At 54.6% G+C, this 15,165-nt stretch overlaps 1 protein-coding gene across 1 annotated transcript; it reads left to right on the forward strand.

Moving 5' to 3' along the window:
* The first annotated feature begins 460 nt into the window (after positions 1 to 460).
* Positions 461 to 7,008, forward strand: SBK2 (SH3 domain binding kinase family member 2). The gene is made up of 3 exons (XM_017952030.3): positions 461 to 901; positions 4,944 to 5,146; positions 6,004 to 7,008. The coding sequence occupies exons 1-3, from the start codon at positions 649 to 651 to the stop codon at positions 6,592 to 6,594; spliced, it is 1,047 nt and encodes a 348-aa protein (XP_017807519.1). The 5' UTR covers positions 461 to 648; the 3' UTR covers positions 6,595 to 7,008.
* The last annotated feature ends 8,157 nt before the right edge of the window (positions 7,009 to 15,165 follow it).

Raw genomic sequence — 15,165 nt, forward strand, 5'->3', positions numbered from 1 at the left:
CTGTAGAGTGGTGGAGGGTGAGGGAAACAGAATCTGGGGGTTCCCAGTTGTGTGAATTATATGAGGCTCCGGGAGAGAGGTGGGCTGGGGGCCTGGACCCCTGGGTCTGGCAGAGGAAGGGCTGCGGGTCTGGGTCTGAGGGAGGTGGCTGGGCTGTGAAAGTGCGACCCCAGGCCTGTCAGGAGCTTGGGGACTGATCCCGAATGCTTGGTCCCATGCAGGACCCAGCCGTCCCAGGCCCTCTGCACAGCCCGCCCTCCCAGGCCTGAGCCCAAGAGCACCTGTTTGTTCTCAGGAGACAGAGGCTACTCATCCACCCCCAGGGCCCAAGTCTGTTTGCTTTGGAAACAAGATGGGGGAGTCTCAGTGGGGGAGTCTCAGTTATCTGGTTCATCTTTCAACGTCAGGGTGGCGGGTGGCGGCTGCGGCACGCAGGGATGTGGGGGCAGGGACATCTGTGACCTAGGGTTTGAACTCACACCAGAGACTGGTCTCCCCGCCTCTCACCAAGAGGGAGACTGAGTCACAATTAGAAGTGCAATGAGTTCCCAGCCCCTCCTCCCTCAGACCCAGGAGTCCAGACCCCCAGTCCCCTCCTCCCTTGGGCCTGGGACCTGAGCCTGGGTGCCCCTTTCTGTCCTTACAGAGATGCCCGGCAAACAGTCTGAGGAAGGGCCGGTGGAGGCAGGGGCTTCGGAGGACAGCGAGGAGGAGGGTCTGGGCGGCCTGACGTTAGAGGAGCTCCAGCAGGGCCAGGAGGCTGCCCGGGCGCTGGAGGACATGATGGCGCTGAGCGCTCAGACCCTGGTCCGAGCCGAGGTGGACGAGCTCTACGAGGAAGTGCGTCCCCTGGGCCAGGGCCGCTATGGCCGCGTCCTTCTGGTCACCCATCGTCAGAAAGGTACCAGGCCGTGGGGTCCAAGGTGGCAGGGTTCAGCTGGGGGTGGGGCACGGGCCTGGGGTAGCCCAGGCTGGGGAGGCTGGTAGGCCTGAATCAAGTCTTACCTCTGCCCTCCACCGTGTTTTTTGTTGTTTTGGTTGGTTGGTTGTTTTGAGACAGCGTCTGGCTCTGTTGCCCAGGCTGGAGTGCAGTGGCACAATCTCACGGCAACTTCCACCTCCCAGGATCAAGTGATCCTCCTGCCTCAGCCTCCCATGCAGCCAGGATTATAAGCGTGCCCTACCACACCCAGCTACATTTCTCTGTGTGCATTTTTCTTTTTTAGTAGAGATGAGGTTTCCTATATTGGCCAGGGTGGTCTCGTACTCCTGGCCTCCAGTGATCCGCCTGCCTCAGCCTCCCAAATTGCTGGGATTACAGGCGTGAGCCACGGTGCCCCACCAAAAACTGTGTGTTTTTTAAGGAACTCCCTTGCTCTCTCTGAGTCTCAGTTTCCTCCTTTGAAAAACGTGGGTAATGATTTCTACTTGGAAGAATAGTTGATCCTCTGAGTGTATGTGGGTTGTTCTAGTTGCTGGGGGTGTATATGGATTTTTCTAGTTGCTGGGGGTGTATGTAGATTGCTGTGGTTGCTGGGGGTGTATGTGGATTGCCATAGTTGCTGGGGGTGTATGTGGATTGCTGTAGTTGCTGGGGGGGTATGTGGATTGCCATAGTTGCTGGGGTGTATATGACCCACTTCTGAATTTGCTGGGGGTGTATGGTGGATTGCCATATTTGCTGCAGAAGGAGGGATGATAGCGGACTGCTGTAGTTGCTGGGGGTATATGTGGTCACCCTGTAGTTGCCAGGGGTGTATGGATTGCCGTAGTTGCTGGGGTGTATGTGGATTGCCATAGTTGCTAGAGGTGTATGTGGATTGCTGTAGTTGCCGGGGGTGTATGTGGATTACCGTCGTTGCTGGGGGTGTATGTGGATTGCCGTCGTTGCTGGGGGGTGTATGTGGATTGCCGTAGTTGCTGGGGTATATGTGGATTGCCGTAGTTGCTGGTGGTGTATGTGGATTGCCGTAGTTGCTGGGGGTATATGTGGATTGCCGTAGTTGCTGGTGGTGTATGTGGATTGCTGTAGTTGCTGGGGGTATATGTGGATGCCCATAGTTGCCAGGGGTGTATGTGGATTGCCGTAGTTGCTGGGGGTGTATGTGGATTGCCATAGTTGCTAGAGGTGTATGTGGATTGCTGTAGTTGCTGGGGGTGTATGTGGATTGCTGTAGTTGCTGGGGGTGTATGTGGATTGCCCAGTCGTTGCTGGGGGTGTATGTGGATTGTTCTAGTTGCTGGGGGTGTATGTGGATTGCTCTAGTTGCTGGGGGTGTATGTGGATTGCCCGTCGTTGCTGGGGGGTGTATGTGGATTGCAGTTGCTGGGGGTGTATGTGGATTGTTCCTGAGATTCTTGGGGGGTGTATGTGGATTGCCGTAGTTGCTGGGGGTATATGTGGATTGCCGTAATTGCTGGTGGTGTATGTGGATTGCTGTAGTTGCTGGGGGTGTATGTGGATTGCTCTAGTTGCTGGGGTGTATGTGGATTGCCATAGGCTGCTGGGGGTGTATGTGGATTACTGTAGTTGCTGGAGGTGTATGTGGATTGCTGTAGTTGCTGGGGGTGTATGTGGATTGCAGCTTTGACCTCCTGGGCTCAAGAGATCCACCCACCTCAGCTCCACAAGTAGCTGAGACTACAGCCGCATGCCACCATGCCCGGCTAATTTTTAAATTTTTGTTTAAAGATGAGGTCTCACTGTGTTGCCCAGGCTGGTCTCAAACCTGCCTCAAGTGATCCTCCTGCCTCAGCCTCCCAAAGAGCTGGGATTATAGGCGTGAGCCACCGCACCTGGCCAACAACAGAGCTCTGTTTCCTCACAGCTCTAGAGGCTGGAAGCCCAAGATCAAGATGTCAGCAGGGCTGGTTCTCCTGAGGCCTTTCTCCTTGGCTTGCCTTTGGCCATCTTCTCCCTGTGTCCTCACATGGTCGTCCCTCTGTGCGTGTCTGTGTCCTGATTTCCTCTTCTTATAAGGACATCAGTCACACTGGATGAGGGCCCGCCCACTCTAGTGACCTCATTTTACCTCTTTAAAGACCCTCTCTCCAAATACAGCCACATTCAGCAGTATGAGGGGTTAGGACTCCAGCATATGAGTTTTGGGGAGACACAATTCAGTAATAACACAGAGGGCAATAATTCGGCCACGCAACAGCACACCTCGGGAAGAGGCGCAGACTCAGAGATCCAGCCCTGGGTGCTCACAGAGCCGGAGGCATGAGCAGTAATGGGCGGGGGCGATGCCAAGGAGGCCCCTCCACAGGCGTTTCACTGAACCTGCACCTGGCAGCTGATGGCTCAGAAATTAAAGAAACAAAGCTGGGCGCAGCAGCTCACACCTGTAATCCCAGCACTTTGGGAGGCCAAGGCAGGAGGATTGCTTGAGCCTAGGAGTTTGAGACCAGCCTGGGCAACATAGCGAGATTGTCTCTACAGATTTTTTTTTAAAAACTTAGCCAGTTAGCAGGAATTTCTGGCGTCAGGGGAAAAAAAAATTAGCTGGGTGTGCAATTAGCCCTGTGTGGTGATGCACAAATGTAGTCCCAGCTACTCGGGAGGCCTGGGCAGGAGACTCACCTGAGCCCAGGAGGTGGAGGTTGCAGTGAGCCACGACTGTGCTGCCGCCCTCCAGCCTGGAAGACAGAGAAAAACCCTGTCTTTAAAAAAAAAAAAAAAGGTGGGGGGGTATGTGTAGTGGCTCATACCTGTAATCTCAATGCTTCAGGAGGCTGAGGCAGGTCATCACCTGAGGCCAGGAGTCCGAGACCAGCCTGACCAACATGGTGAAATCCCATCTCTACTAAAAATATAAAAATTAGCTGGGTATGGTGGCAGATGCCTGTAATCCCAGCTACTCAGGAGGCTGAGGCAGGAGAATCGCTTGGACCCGGGAGGCAGAGGTTGTAGTGAGCCAAGATCGCACCACTGCACTCCAGCCTGGACAACAAGCGTGAAACTGTATCTCAAAAAAAAAAAAAAAAAAAAGGACAACATCAGAAGTTCCTGTCTTCAGGGAGTTTAGCTTCTAGGAAATCGTTTCCACTCGTGACAAAATCCACAATTCCTAACTGGCTTTCTTACCCAGGATAGGTTACCTTTCCCCCAGGTGTCTCAAAAATACCTTTTTGCCTCAAACACGGCTTTGCTGTCATGAGAAGCCAAACGAGGTCATTGGAGAAATTGCATGGTGTCCCTCCATCTCCATAGCTATGGGCTTGTAAGAAAGCAGGGTAGAAATTCACCACATACTGTTATTGTTTTATTTAACTTTTTAGAGATGCCACCACGCTCAGCTAATTAAAAAAAAAATTTTTTTTTACTCTGTTGCCCAGACTGGAGTGCAGTGGCACAATCTCGGCTCACTGCAACCTCTGCCTCCCGGGTTCAAGTAATTCTCCTGCCTCAGCCTGCAGAGTAGCTGAGATTACAGGCTCCCGCCACCACATTCGACTAGTTTTTTGTGTTTCTAGTAGAGAAGGGGTTTCACCATGTTGACCAGGCTGGTCTCGAACTCCTGACCTCAAGCGATCCACCCGCCTCAGCCTCCCAAAGTGCTGGGATTACAGGCATGAGCCACAGTGCCCGGCCTTTTTAAAACTTTTTTTAGAGATAGGGTCTCATTGTGTTGTCCGGGCTGGTCTTAAACTCCTGGCCTCAAAGGATCCTCCCGCCTCGGTCTCTGAAAGCATTGGGATTTCAGGCCTGAGCCCCCGGCTGGGCCCCAGCATGCTGTAACTATTGGCACTGCTGGTGATGCTTGGGTGGCCATGCTGTTAGGGTGGGCTCTGGAGGGAGGTGGGAGTTGGAGGAGGTGGAGATGGCCTATGGGAAAGAGTCCAAGCTGAGGGGCCATCGGGGGGACCACAGGGGAACAGAGCAGCTGGCCCAGGTGGCCCTTGGCTTCTGCACACCTCCCACACTTGTCCCTCTGCCCCAGGCACACCCCTGGCACTGAAGCAGCTCCCGAAACCCCGCACGTCCCTCCGCGGCTTCCTGTACGAGTTCTGTGTGGGGCTCTCGCTGGGCGTACATTCAGCCATCGTGACAGCCTACGGCATTGGCATCGAGTCAGCACAATCCTACAGCTTCCTGACAGAGCCCGTCCTGCACGGGGACCTCATGGCCTTCATCCAGCCCAAGGTGCGTAGGCAGACCCCAAGCCGCCTTCGAGTGCCTCTCCTGCCTCACAGGAACGTCCTGAGCAGCCTGGGCCGCAGGAACCACAACCACTGCGTTGGGCCTCCCCGGGCCTCCCCTACCCCCGGGAGGCCCCTCACGGGGCCCACAGGACTCGTGGAGTTGTTAGGCCTCTTTGGAGTTCACAGACATCACAGAACCCACACGATACACTATGGAGACCCACCAGCTAGCATCGGGTCACACTGGACCCCAATCAAGTCACAGGCCCTACAGGGTCACCCGAGGCCCCGCTTAACCTACAGGCCCTACAGGGTCACCCGAGGCCCCGCTTAACCTACAGGCCCTACAGGGTTGCCCCAGGCCCCACTAAACCCACAGGCCCCATGGGGTCACCCCAGGTCCCACTAAACCCACAGGCCTCATAGAGTCACACTAGGCCTTATGGGGTCACTCTAGGCCCCCTAAACCCACAGGCCTCACAGGTCACACTAGGTCCCACTAAACCCACAGGCCTCATGGGGTCACACTAGGCCCCCCTAAACCCATAGGCCTCATGGGGTCACACTAGGCCCCAATAAACCTACAGGCCTCACAGGCCACACGAGGCCTCACCTGGTCACCCTAGGGCCCCACTACACCCACAAGCCCCATGGGGTCACAGTAGGCCTTATGGGGTCACCCTAGGCCTCCTAAACTCACAGGCCTCACAGGTCACACGGCCTCACGGCGCTATTCACCATCTTCCTTACCGGCCTCCTAAGTGTCCTGGGCCTGCTTCCTGGGCTGAGGAGGGGCCCCGCGGTCTCGGTTGCCTTCCGTGGCCCCGGGGCACTGGGCCCTGACCCCTCTCCCGGCAGGTGGGCCTCCCACAGCCCGCAGTGCACCGCTGCGCCGCCCAGCTGGCCTCCGCCCTGGAGCACATCCACGCCCGCGGCCTGGTGTACCGGGACCTGAAGCCGGAGAACGTCCTGGTGTGCGACCCGGACTGCCGGCACTTCAAGCTGACCGACTTCGGCCACACGAGGCCTCGCGGGACCCTGCTGCGCCTGGCCGGGCCGCCCATCCCCTACACGGCCCCCGAGCTCTGCGCGCCCCCGCCCCTCCCGGAGGGCCTGCCCATTCAGCCCGCCCTGGACGCCTGGGCGCTGGGCGTCCTGGTCTTCTGCCTGCTCACGGGCTACTTCCCCTGGGACCAGCCCCTGGCCGAGGCCGACCCCTTCTACGAGGACTTCCTCATGTGGCAGGCGTCGGGCCAGCCCCAGGACCGTCCTCAGCCCTGGTTCGGCCTGGCCCCCGCGGCCGACGCGCTTCTGTGGGGGCTGCTGGACCCTCACCCCCGAAGGAGGAGCGCTGTGAGCTCCATCAGGGAGCACCTGGGGCGCCCCTGGAGGCAGCGGGAGGGTGAGGCTGAAGAAGTGGGAGGGGTGGAAGAGGAGGCTGGGCAGTGAGGAGGCCTCGCGGGATGCAGAAAGGAAAGCTGCGCCATCGAGGCCTCCAAGGCCAACGGCTTTTGGTTTCTCCTCTGTGTGTTTTCATCCATGGGGCTTGGGGCTCCCCTCTGCGTCCTCCTCCTCTCTCCTCTCTGCAGGCTGTATGCCTCCCTGGGTCCATGGGGGCCTCAGACCTCTGCATGTCCCTCCATACCTGCCGCCACCTTCCCCAGGGTCTCAGACCTCCGCGTGTCTCTCGGTACCTGCCGCCACCTTCCTCAGGGCCTCTGCACTCGCTGTTTGCTCGGGACACTTTAGGCTCATCCCCTCACCCCTGCGTTTTCATTTTGTTTTGAGACAGGGTCTCGCTCTGTCTCCCAGGCTGGAGTGCAGTGGTGCGATCTCTGCTCACTGCCGTCTCGAAATCTACAGCTCAAACAATCCTCCTGCCTCAGCCTCCTGAGTAGCTTGAGACTACAGGCATGTGCCACCACTCAAGGCTAATTTTTAACTTTTTTTAAGAGATGGACGGATCTTGCTATGTTGCCCAGGTGGGTCTCAACTCCCGGCCTCAAACAATCCTCCTGCCTCAGCCTCCTGAGTAGCTGGGACTACAGGCATGTGCCACCATGCTCGGCTAATTTTTTAAATTTTTTTAGAGATGGTGGGGGGCGAGTCCTGCTAGCTCAGGCTAGTCTCAAACTCCTGGCCTCAAGTGAGTCTCCCACCTCGGCCTCCCACAGTGCTGGGGTTACAGCTGTGCATCCTAAATGCTTACTGTCTGCCTCCTCATCCCCCCACTCTATTATTTCTCTAGAACACGGGTCTTCTTCTAACTGTATGCCTTACTTTTTGTGGTTATTTTGTGAGCTCCTGGCGTTGGAGGTCTTTGCAACCTCCCATTTGCTGACGGACTCATGTACCCAGCCATGGCCTGCAGCAGGGGTCAGGAAACGTCTGTTAAATAAATGAACCCGTCCGGTGTGGCACGGCCTCCCCTCCGTCCCTGTCCTCCTGCCGTCCTCTCTCCTTCTCTCCGGCCGGGTCTCCCTCCCATGCGGCACCACCCTCTCTGTGATGTGTTTTGCCTTCTCTCGCCCCAGCCGCCCTGCAAATAAACTGCGTCTGGCACTCAGATCCCAGTGCTGCTGTGAGTCTGTCTGCTCGGGAACAAGAAGGGGAGTTTGCATCAGAGGGCGTGTGGAGGGGGACGGGAGGTGCAGAGGTGGAGAGACAGAGACAGAGAAACAGAGAGCAGGGAGAGATGGAGAGAGACAGAGACACACACACAGAGAAACAGAGAGATGGGGGAGAGAAAAAGGAGAGATGCAGATAGGGAAACAGACACCCAGAAAAAGAAACAGGTGGAGGAAGAGAGAGAGAGAGAGTCAGCGAAACAGAGAGACACAGACACATACAGAGGTAGAAAGAGAAACGGGGAGAGAGAAACAGAGAGATGGAGAGAGACAAACACAGAGAGAGAGAGAGAGAGAGATGCAGAGAGAGAAAGAGAGGAAGAGAGAGAGAGAGAGACGGAGGGGCGAGGATGAGCCGCCTGAGCTCATGGTGCTGCCTGAGCCTCCCCGCTGTCCTCTAGGGTGTCCTGGCGGCAGCCTCCCCGCTGTCCTGTAGGGTGTCCTGGCGGCAGAGCTGTGGGCAGGAGGGAGTGAGCCACTTGCTTCTAAGAATCCCTTTCCTTTACCAAAGTGTGTGTGCTAACAATGGAATGAAAAATACGGTCCTCAAAGCTTCCATCAAGGAACTCTATATGCATGTGTGGATAAGTGTGAGTGTGAGTGTGTGTGTGTGTGTGAGTGTATGTAAGAGTGTGTGTGAGAGTGCATGAGTGGGAGAGTGTGTGCGCGCATATGTGAGCGTGCACATGCGTGCAAGTGTGAATGTCATGGGACCATGAGTATGTGTGCACCAGTGTGAGTGTGCATGTGTCCATGTGTGCACGTGTGTGCAAGTGAGTGTGCGTGAGTGTGCGCATGTGTGCAAGTGTGAATATCCTGTGTGCATGAGTGTGTGCATGTGTGTGACTGAGTGTGTGTGCATACATGAGTGCAAGTGTGCACATGTGTGCAAAGTGTGTGTGGTGTATGCATGTGCATGTGTGAGTACAAGTGTGCACATGTGTACAAGTGTGACAGTCATGTGTGAGCACGAGTATCTGTGCACCAGTGTGAGTGTGCATGTGTCACCACGAGTGTGTGTGCATGTGTGCGTGTGTGTACATGTATGTGTGCACATGTGTGCAAGTGTGACTGTCATGTGTGAGCATGAGTATGTGTGTGCCACTGAGTGCATGTGTCTCCACGAGTGTATGTGTGCACGTATGAGTGTGCGCATGTGTGCAAGTGTGAATGTCATGGGTGAGCATGTGTACGTGTGTGTGTGTGTGTGCACGTGTGCAAGTGTGTCGTGTGAGCATGAGTATGTGTACGCCAGTGTAAGTGTGCATGTGTGAGCATGAGTGTGTGCACGTGTGTGAGTGCATACGCATGTAAAGGAGGGAGGATGGGGTTATGTCTCACTGCGCATGGATGATAATACGGCTTTATGCCTGTTGTGTGTCCATGAGCATCCGAGCTTGTGTGTGCTGACGTACTTGTGTGTATGTGGGGTGAATGTGACTCGCAATGTGTGGACATCAGATCCGTGTGTGTGCGCGCACATGCCTGTCAATGTGTAGCCAGGGTGAGAAGGTCACGCAGGCGCCGCGGGCGGGCGCCGCCTGGGCCCTCTCTCCTTCGCACCTTCCTCCTCTCTCCCCGGCCCCTGCTTGGCAGCTGCCCTGTTTGCAAACACTCTGTCTTCCTCTCGGCTCCCTCCTTGGCCTCAGGCCCGGAGCAAGGCTACAACTCGGAGCTGGATCGTGTGTCACGCACTCCCTGGCCCCTGCATACCCCGCAGGGCCCCTGCTGTGGCCACGGAGGTGTCGCCTGGAGCAGGACTGACAGCAGGTGTTCTCCTGTGGAGTGACCCCAAGGAGCCTTTGAATCCAGGTTTGAGCCATAGCGCTGGGCCTCTGACCTGGACAATCCGGGTGAGCTTCCTGGAGTAGGGATCATAGGAGAGAAGAAGACAGGTGTCAACAACGGGAGTGGGGGAGTGGGGGGTGGGGGTGGAATATTTCAAGACCTCCTGCCCCTTTATCTGTGAATGTGAAATAACCTGAGCTGTTAGGCCAACAATGTGTCCCAAAAAGCAAGAGGTGGGTGGGATGCGGCGTGCTGGGTGGGAGTGGAGACTGGGCAGGGGGCAGCGGGGACGGGGTGCTGATTGTTGGCGGCAGCTGAGGATTATCTGGAAGGCGATAATGACCAGCTTGTCACCGGCGAAGCGCAGGGGAGGGACATAAACTTCCCAGGAAGGGCCTGACACTGACAGGCAGGCAGGGACGACACTAATTAATGCTTGGTGCTGACCGTAGGCTGCACCCCAACCAGGGATCTCGGAGGCCACATCTGCTCCCCGACCTGTCCCCAAGATGGTGGCGGGGGTCCCTGGGCTCACCCCACAGGGCAGCCAGGTTCCTGCCATGCCCACATACCAGGCCGGGGGGCAAGGCCCGGAGTGGAACCCAGCTGGTCTCCCGCGCATGGTCCCTGCTGTTAACCTCCAGGGATGTCCTGCCGCTCAGAGGGAGGAGGGGCTTGGGGGCATGGGGGTGAGGGTGTGTGTGCGGGTGTGAGTGTGTGAGCGTGAGGGAGCTGTATGTGTGGGGGTGAACATAAACGTTTCAGAGTATGGGTGTAGGTGTGACTGAGGATGAGTGTGAGATTGTGAGATTAGTGTGCATGAGAGAGACCAAGACACTGTATGAGAAAGCATGCATGTGTGTGAAAGAATATAAAAGCATGGCCGGGCGCGGTGGCACATGCCTCGAATCCCAGCACTTTGGGAGGCCGAGGCGGTCGGATCACGAGGTCAGGAGATTGAGACCGCCCTGGCTAACGTGGAGAAACCCCGTCTCTACTTAAAAAAAAAAATTACAAAAAATTAGCCAGGCGTGGTGGTGGGCACCTGTAGCTACTTGGGAGGCTGAGGCAGGAGAATGGCGTGAACCCAGGAGTCAGAGGTTGCAGTGAGCCAAGATCGCTCCACTGCACTCCAGCCTGGGTGACAGACTGAGACTCCATCTCAAACAAACAAACAAAAAAAATAGAATATAAAAGCATGGGCCGGGCACGGTGGCTTACGCCTCGAATCCCAGCACCTTGGGAGACTGAGGCAGGAAGATGGCTTGAGGCCAGGAGTTTGAGACTAGCCTGGGCAACTAGTTTATTGAAAGTGTGTATTATCTTTTTTTCTTTTCTTTGTTTTTGTTTTGTTTTGTTTTTTGTTTTTGAGACAGAATTTTGTTTTTGTCACCCAGGCTGGAGTGCAGTGGTGCAATCTTGGCTCACTTCACCCTCCGCCTCCCGAGTTCAAGTGATTCTCCTGCTTCAGCCTCCCAAGTAGCTGGGACTACAGGTGCCCAACACCACGCTCAGCTAATTTTTACATTTTTAGTAAAGACAGGGTTTCACCATGTTGGCCAGGCTGGTCTTGAACTCCTGATGTCAAGTGATCCTCTTGCCTCGGCCTCCCAAAGTGCTGATATTACAGGCGTGAGCCACTGCACCTGGCCTTAGTGATTTTGCTTTTCAGTATCATTATTTAAGAAATACATTTTGTAAGGCTATAGGTGCCATACATAGTGATTCCTCTGATGGATCTGGGCAAAGTCAATTGAAAACCTCCTGGAAAGGATTCACCATTCTAGATGTCATCATGAAGGACATTCGTGACTCAGAAAAGGAAGTCAAAATGTCAACATTAACAGGAGTTTGGAAGAAGTTGATTCCAACCATTATGGATGACTTTGAGAGGTTCAAGACTTCAGTGGGAAGTCACTTCGGATGTGGTGGAAATAGCAACAAAACTAGAATTAGAAGCGGAGCCTGAAGATGGGATTAAATTCCTGCCATCTCATGATAACACTTGAACAGACAAGGAGTGCTTCTTGTGAATGAGCACCAAAAAAAGCAGTTTCTTGAGATGGAAAGTACTTCTGGTGAAGATGCTGCGAATGTTGTTTAAACGACAATAAAGGATTTAGAATGTTAACAAACTTACTTGATAAAGTAGAGGCTGGGTTGGAGAAGATTAACTCCAATTTTTTTTTTCTTTTTTAGAGTCAGGGTCTTGCTCTGTTGTCCCGGCTGGAGCACAGTGGCACAATCATAGCTCACTGCAGCCTCCATCTCCCGGGCTAAGTGATCCTTCCATCTCAGCTTCCCAGGTAGCTGGGACTATAGGTGCACTCCACCACACCTGGCTAATTGTTTGTTTGTTTGTTTGTTTTTGAGATGGAGTCTCACTCCGTCGCCCAGGCTGGAGTGCAGTGGCGCAATCTCGGCTCACTGCAAGCTCCGCCTCCCGGGTTCACACCATTTTCCTGCCTCAGCCTCCCGAGTAGCTGGGACTACAGACGCCCGCCACCACACCTGACTAATTTTGTTGTATTTTTAGTAGAAACAGGGTTTCATCGCGTTAACCAGGATGGTCTCGATCTCCTGACCTCGTGATCCACCCGTCTCGGCCTCCCAAAGTGCTGGGATTACAGGCGTGAGCCACCGTGCCTGGCCAGCTAATTTTTAATTTCTTCCTACAGACAGGGTCTTGCTGTGTTGCCCACGTTGGTCTCAAACTCCTGGGCTCAAGTAATCCTCCTGCCTCAGCCTCCCAAAGTGCTGGGATTACAGGTGTGAGCCACTATGCCCGGCCTGACTCCAATTTTGAAAGAAATTTTTACTGTGGAGTAAATATTATCAAATAGCACCGCATGCTACAGAGAAATCTTTCATGAAAGAAAGAGTCAGTTGATGCAGCAAACTTCATTATTGTCTTATTTTAAGAAATTGCCACCCCAGGCTCCAGTAACCATCACCCTCATCAGTCAGCAGCCACCAACATCAAGGCAAGATCCTCCACCAGCAAAAAGATTATGACTTGCCAAAGACTCAGGCGGTCATTAGCATGTTTAGCAATAAAGTATTTTTAATTAAACTATGTAATTAAATACTTTTTTTTTCTTTTTCAGATAGAGTCTCGCCCTGTCACACAGGCTGGAGTGCAATGGCATCAGCTTGGCTCGCTGCAACCTTCGCCTCCCGGGTTCCAGCAATTCTCCTGCCTCAGCCTCCCTCCTGGGATTACAGGCGCACACCGCCATGCCCAGATTAAATACTTTTTTAGACATGATGCTACTGTACACTGAATAGTCTACTGTATGGGCTCGGGCAGCGGCTCACGCCTGTAATCCCAAGACCTTGGGAAGCCGAGGCGGGCAGATCACCTAAGGTTGGGAGTTTGAGACCAGCCTAGCCAACATGGTGAAACCTCATATCTACAAAATTACAAAAATTAGCCGGGTGTGGTAGTGAGCATCTGTAGTCCCAGCTACTCAGGAGGCTGAGGTGGGAGAATCGCTTGAGCCCAGGAGGTCAAGCCTGCAGTCAGCGGTGATTATACCACTGCACTCCAGGCTGGGCAACAGAGCGAGACCCTGTCTCAAAAAAAAAAAAAAAAAAAAAGGCCAGGTGTGGTGGCTCACACCTGTAATCCCAGTACTTTGGGAGGTCAAGGTGGGTGGATCAGGAACTCCTGAGGTCAGGAGTTCAAGATCAGCCTGGTCAACATGGTGAAACCTGCCTCTATTAAAAATACAAAAATTAGCTGGGCATGGTGGTGGGCGCCTGTAATCCCACCCACTGGGGAGGCTGAGGCAGGAAAATTGCTTGAACCTGGGAGGAGGAGGTTGTAGTGAGCTGAGATCACGCCACTGCACTCCAGCCTGGGCAACAGAGCAAGACTTTGTCTCAAAAAAAAAAAAAAAAAGTTTAAAAAAAGGCAGAATTTGCTTTGGTGGCTCTGGGCAGAGCATGAGATTCCGGGTTTATAAACAGCTTCCACGTGAGGCCAATGCTGCAGGCCTGTGGGTCACATATTGAGGTGCCAGGAATATGAGAAGATGACTTTAGAGTACGGATCCAGCATCGGACCCAGCTCTCACTCACGCAAACTGCTTACCTGCTGCGTTCTTCGGACCCTCCTGTGTCAGCGCTCATAGGAGACCATGTCCAATGCCCAGGGAAAATCAAAGATATGTGTCTTCCTTCATACCCCTTATCTCATGAAGGAAATCCTCTCTGCTCCAGCTTTGTTGTGTGTGTGTGTGTGTGTGTGTGTGTGTACCATAACCGCTGTTGAATTTCATCAAATGTTTTCTGCGGTTCTGTGTGTGTGTGTGTGTGTGTGTGTGTGTGTGTGTGTAGCATGTACCATAATGGCTGTTGAATTTCATCATATGTTTTTCTCTGTGTCAACTGAGCTTGCTGGGCCTATGCAGCTACTGTTTTGGGCTCATTGCAAGCTGGCAGGCAGAGGATCGAGCTCAGCTGTCCCGTGGGAGGTGTCCGGAGCCAGGGCCAGCAGTGGGCGGGGGCTGGCCACCCATTCTGGCCGTAGGCCTTGGGGCCAGATGTTTGGGCTTAACTGCCTGGCCAAGCAGGGATAGAGTGACTGGGTAATTAAGCACTACCTTCTACAGAGCTGGCAGAAGGTGGCAGGGGGCGGAGGGGCCTAAGACCAGAGTGCCCGACAGCACCCCCCTCCACCTCTAGCCTGCAAAGAGGGGCCGGGAGCCCGAACCTCAGGCTGGGCCCTCTGTTACTTTTGATGGGGGTGACCCAAAGCCAGGGTTCATCTGCTCCCACCTGGACATGGAAAAGGAGCCGTTTTCTTCCACGTTGGGGTGCTGCCCTGTGACCCCCCGACTACCCAGGGCAGAAGCTCTCCCCTCAGCCTCCCCAGGGAACCAGTCAGCAGTTATTTAAGTCTCGGGGCTTAATGAGATCTGGGGAACAGAATTCTCAGCGTGCTCCTTCGCCCGCTGGCAGGAGCACACAGTCCATCCATCAGGACCCCCAGACATTATCCGCCCCCCTCCCCCCGCCACGCAAGTAACTGGACCCTGTTGGCCTTTGCAGGTCTGCGGGGGCGCCAGCCTCCATCACCTTCCACGACCTCTGAGCCGAGAGAGGAGGAGGAGGAGGAAATGGTTTCCTGCCTGAGGCTGCAGGAGCCAGAATCAGAGTAGCGGGGTCTTCCAAGACGGCCCCCAATTTACAAACCAGCAAGCTGAGGCACAGAGATGGGAAGGAGCCCACCCACGGTCACTTGGAGTGGGGCAGCCATGGAAGCCCTAATCTGGAAACCCAGGCCACGGTCAAAGCACGGAAATTCCTATCACCGTATTCAGGGTTTGAGTCCCTGGCTCTGCTGTGTGCCCTTTGGCAAGGGGCCTGCCCTCTCTGAGCCTCAGAGTCCTGTCTGAAACGGGGATCAAAGTTCCTCCCTCAAAGGGCTGTGGTGAGGACTGGATGTAGTATATTAAAAGTCCATGCAGCGTTAGCACAGAAAAGTACAGGCAGGCGTGGTCACAAGCACTGTCGTTAACCGAGCACATTCTACATGCCACGTTGTCCTTATCCGCACTGCCACATTTAATCCTCACAACCCCACGAGGCAGGTGCTATT

Source organism: Papio anubis, chromosome 20 (genome assembly GCF_008728515.1).
Source record: "Papio anubis isolate 15944 chromosome 20, Panubis1.0, whole genome shotgun sequence".
Taxonomy (NCBI): domain Eukaryota; kingdom Metazoa; phylum Chordata; class Mammalia; order Primates; family Cercopithecidae; genus Papio; species Papio anubis.

Excerpts from the sequence above, each read along its gene's own strand:
- SBK2 (XM_017952030.3), top strand. The coding sequence starts at position 649 with ATGCCCGGCAAACAGTCTGAGGAAGGGCCGGTGGAGGCAGGGGCTTCG. Across the intron at positions 902-4,943 it reads GGTCACCCATCGTCAGAAAG|GCACACCCCTGGCACTGAAG; the intron begins GTACCAGGCCGT and ends CCTCTGCCCCAG. Across the intron at positions 5,147-6,003 it reads TGGCCTTCATCCAGCCCAAG|GTGGGCCTCCCACAGCCCGC; the intron begins GTGCGTAGGCAG and ends CTCTCCCGGCAG.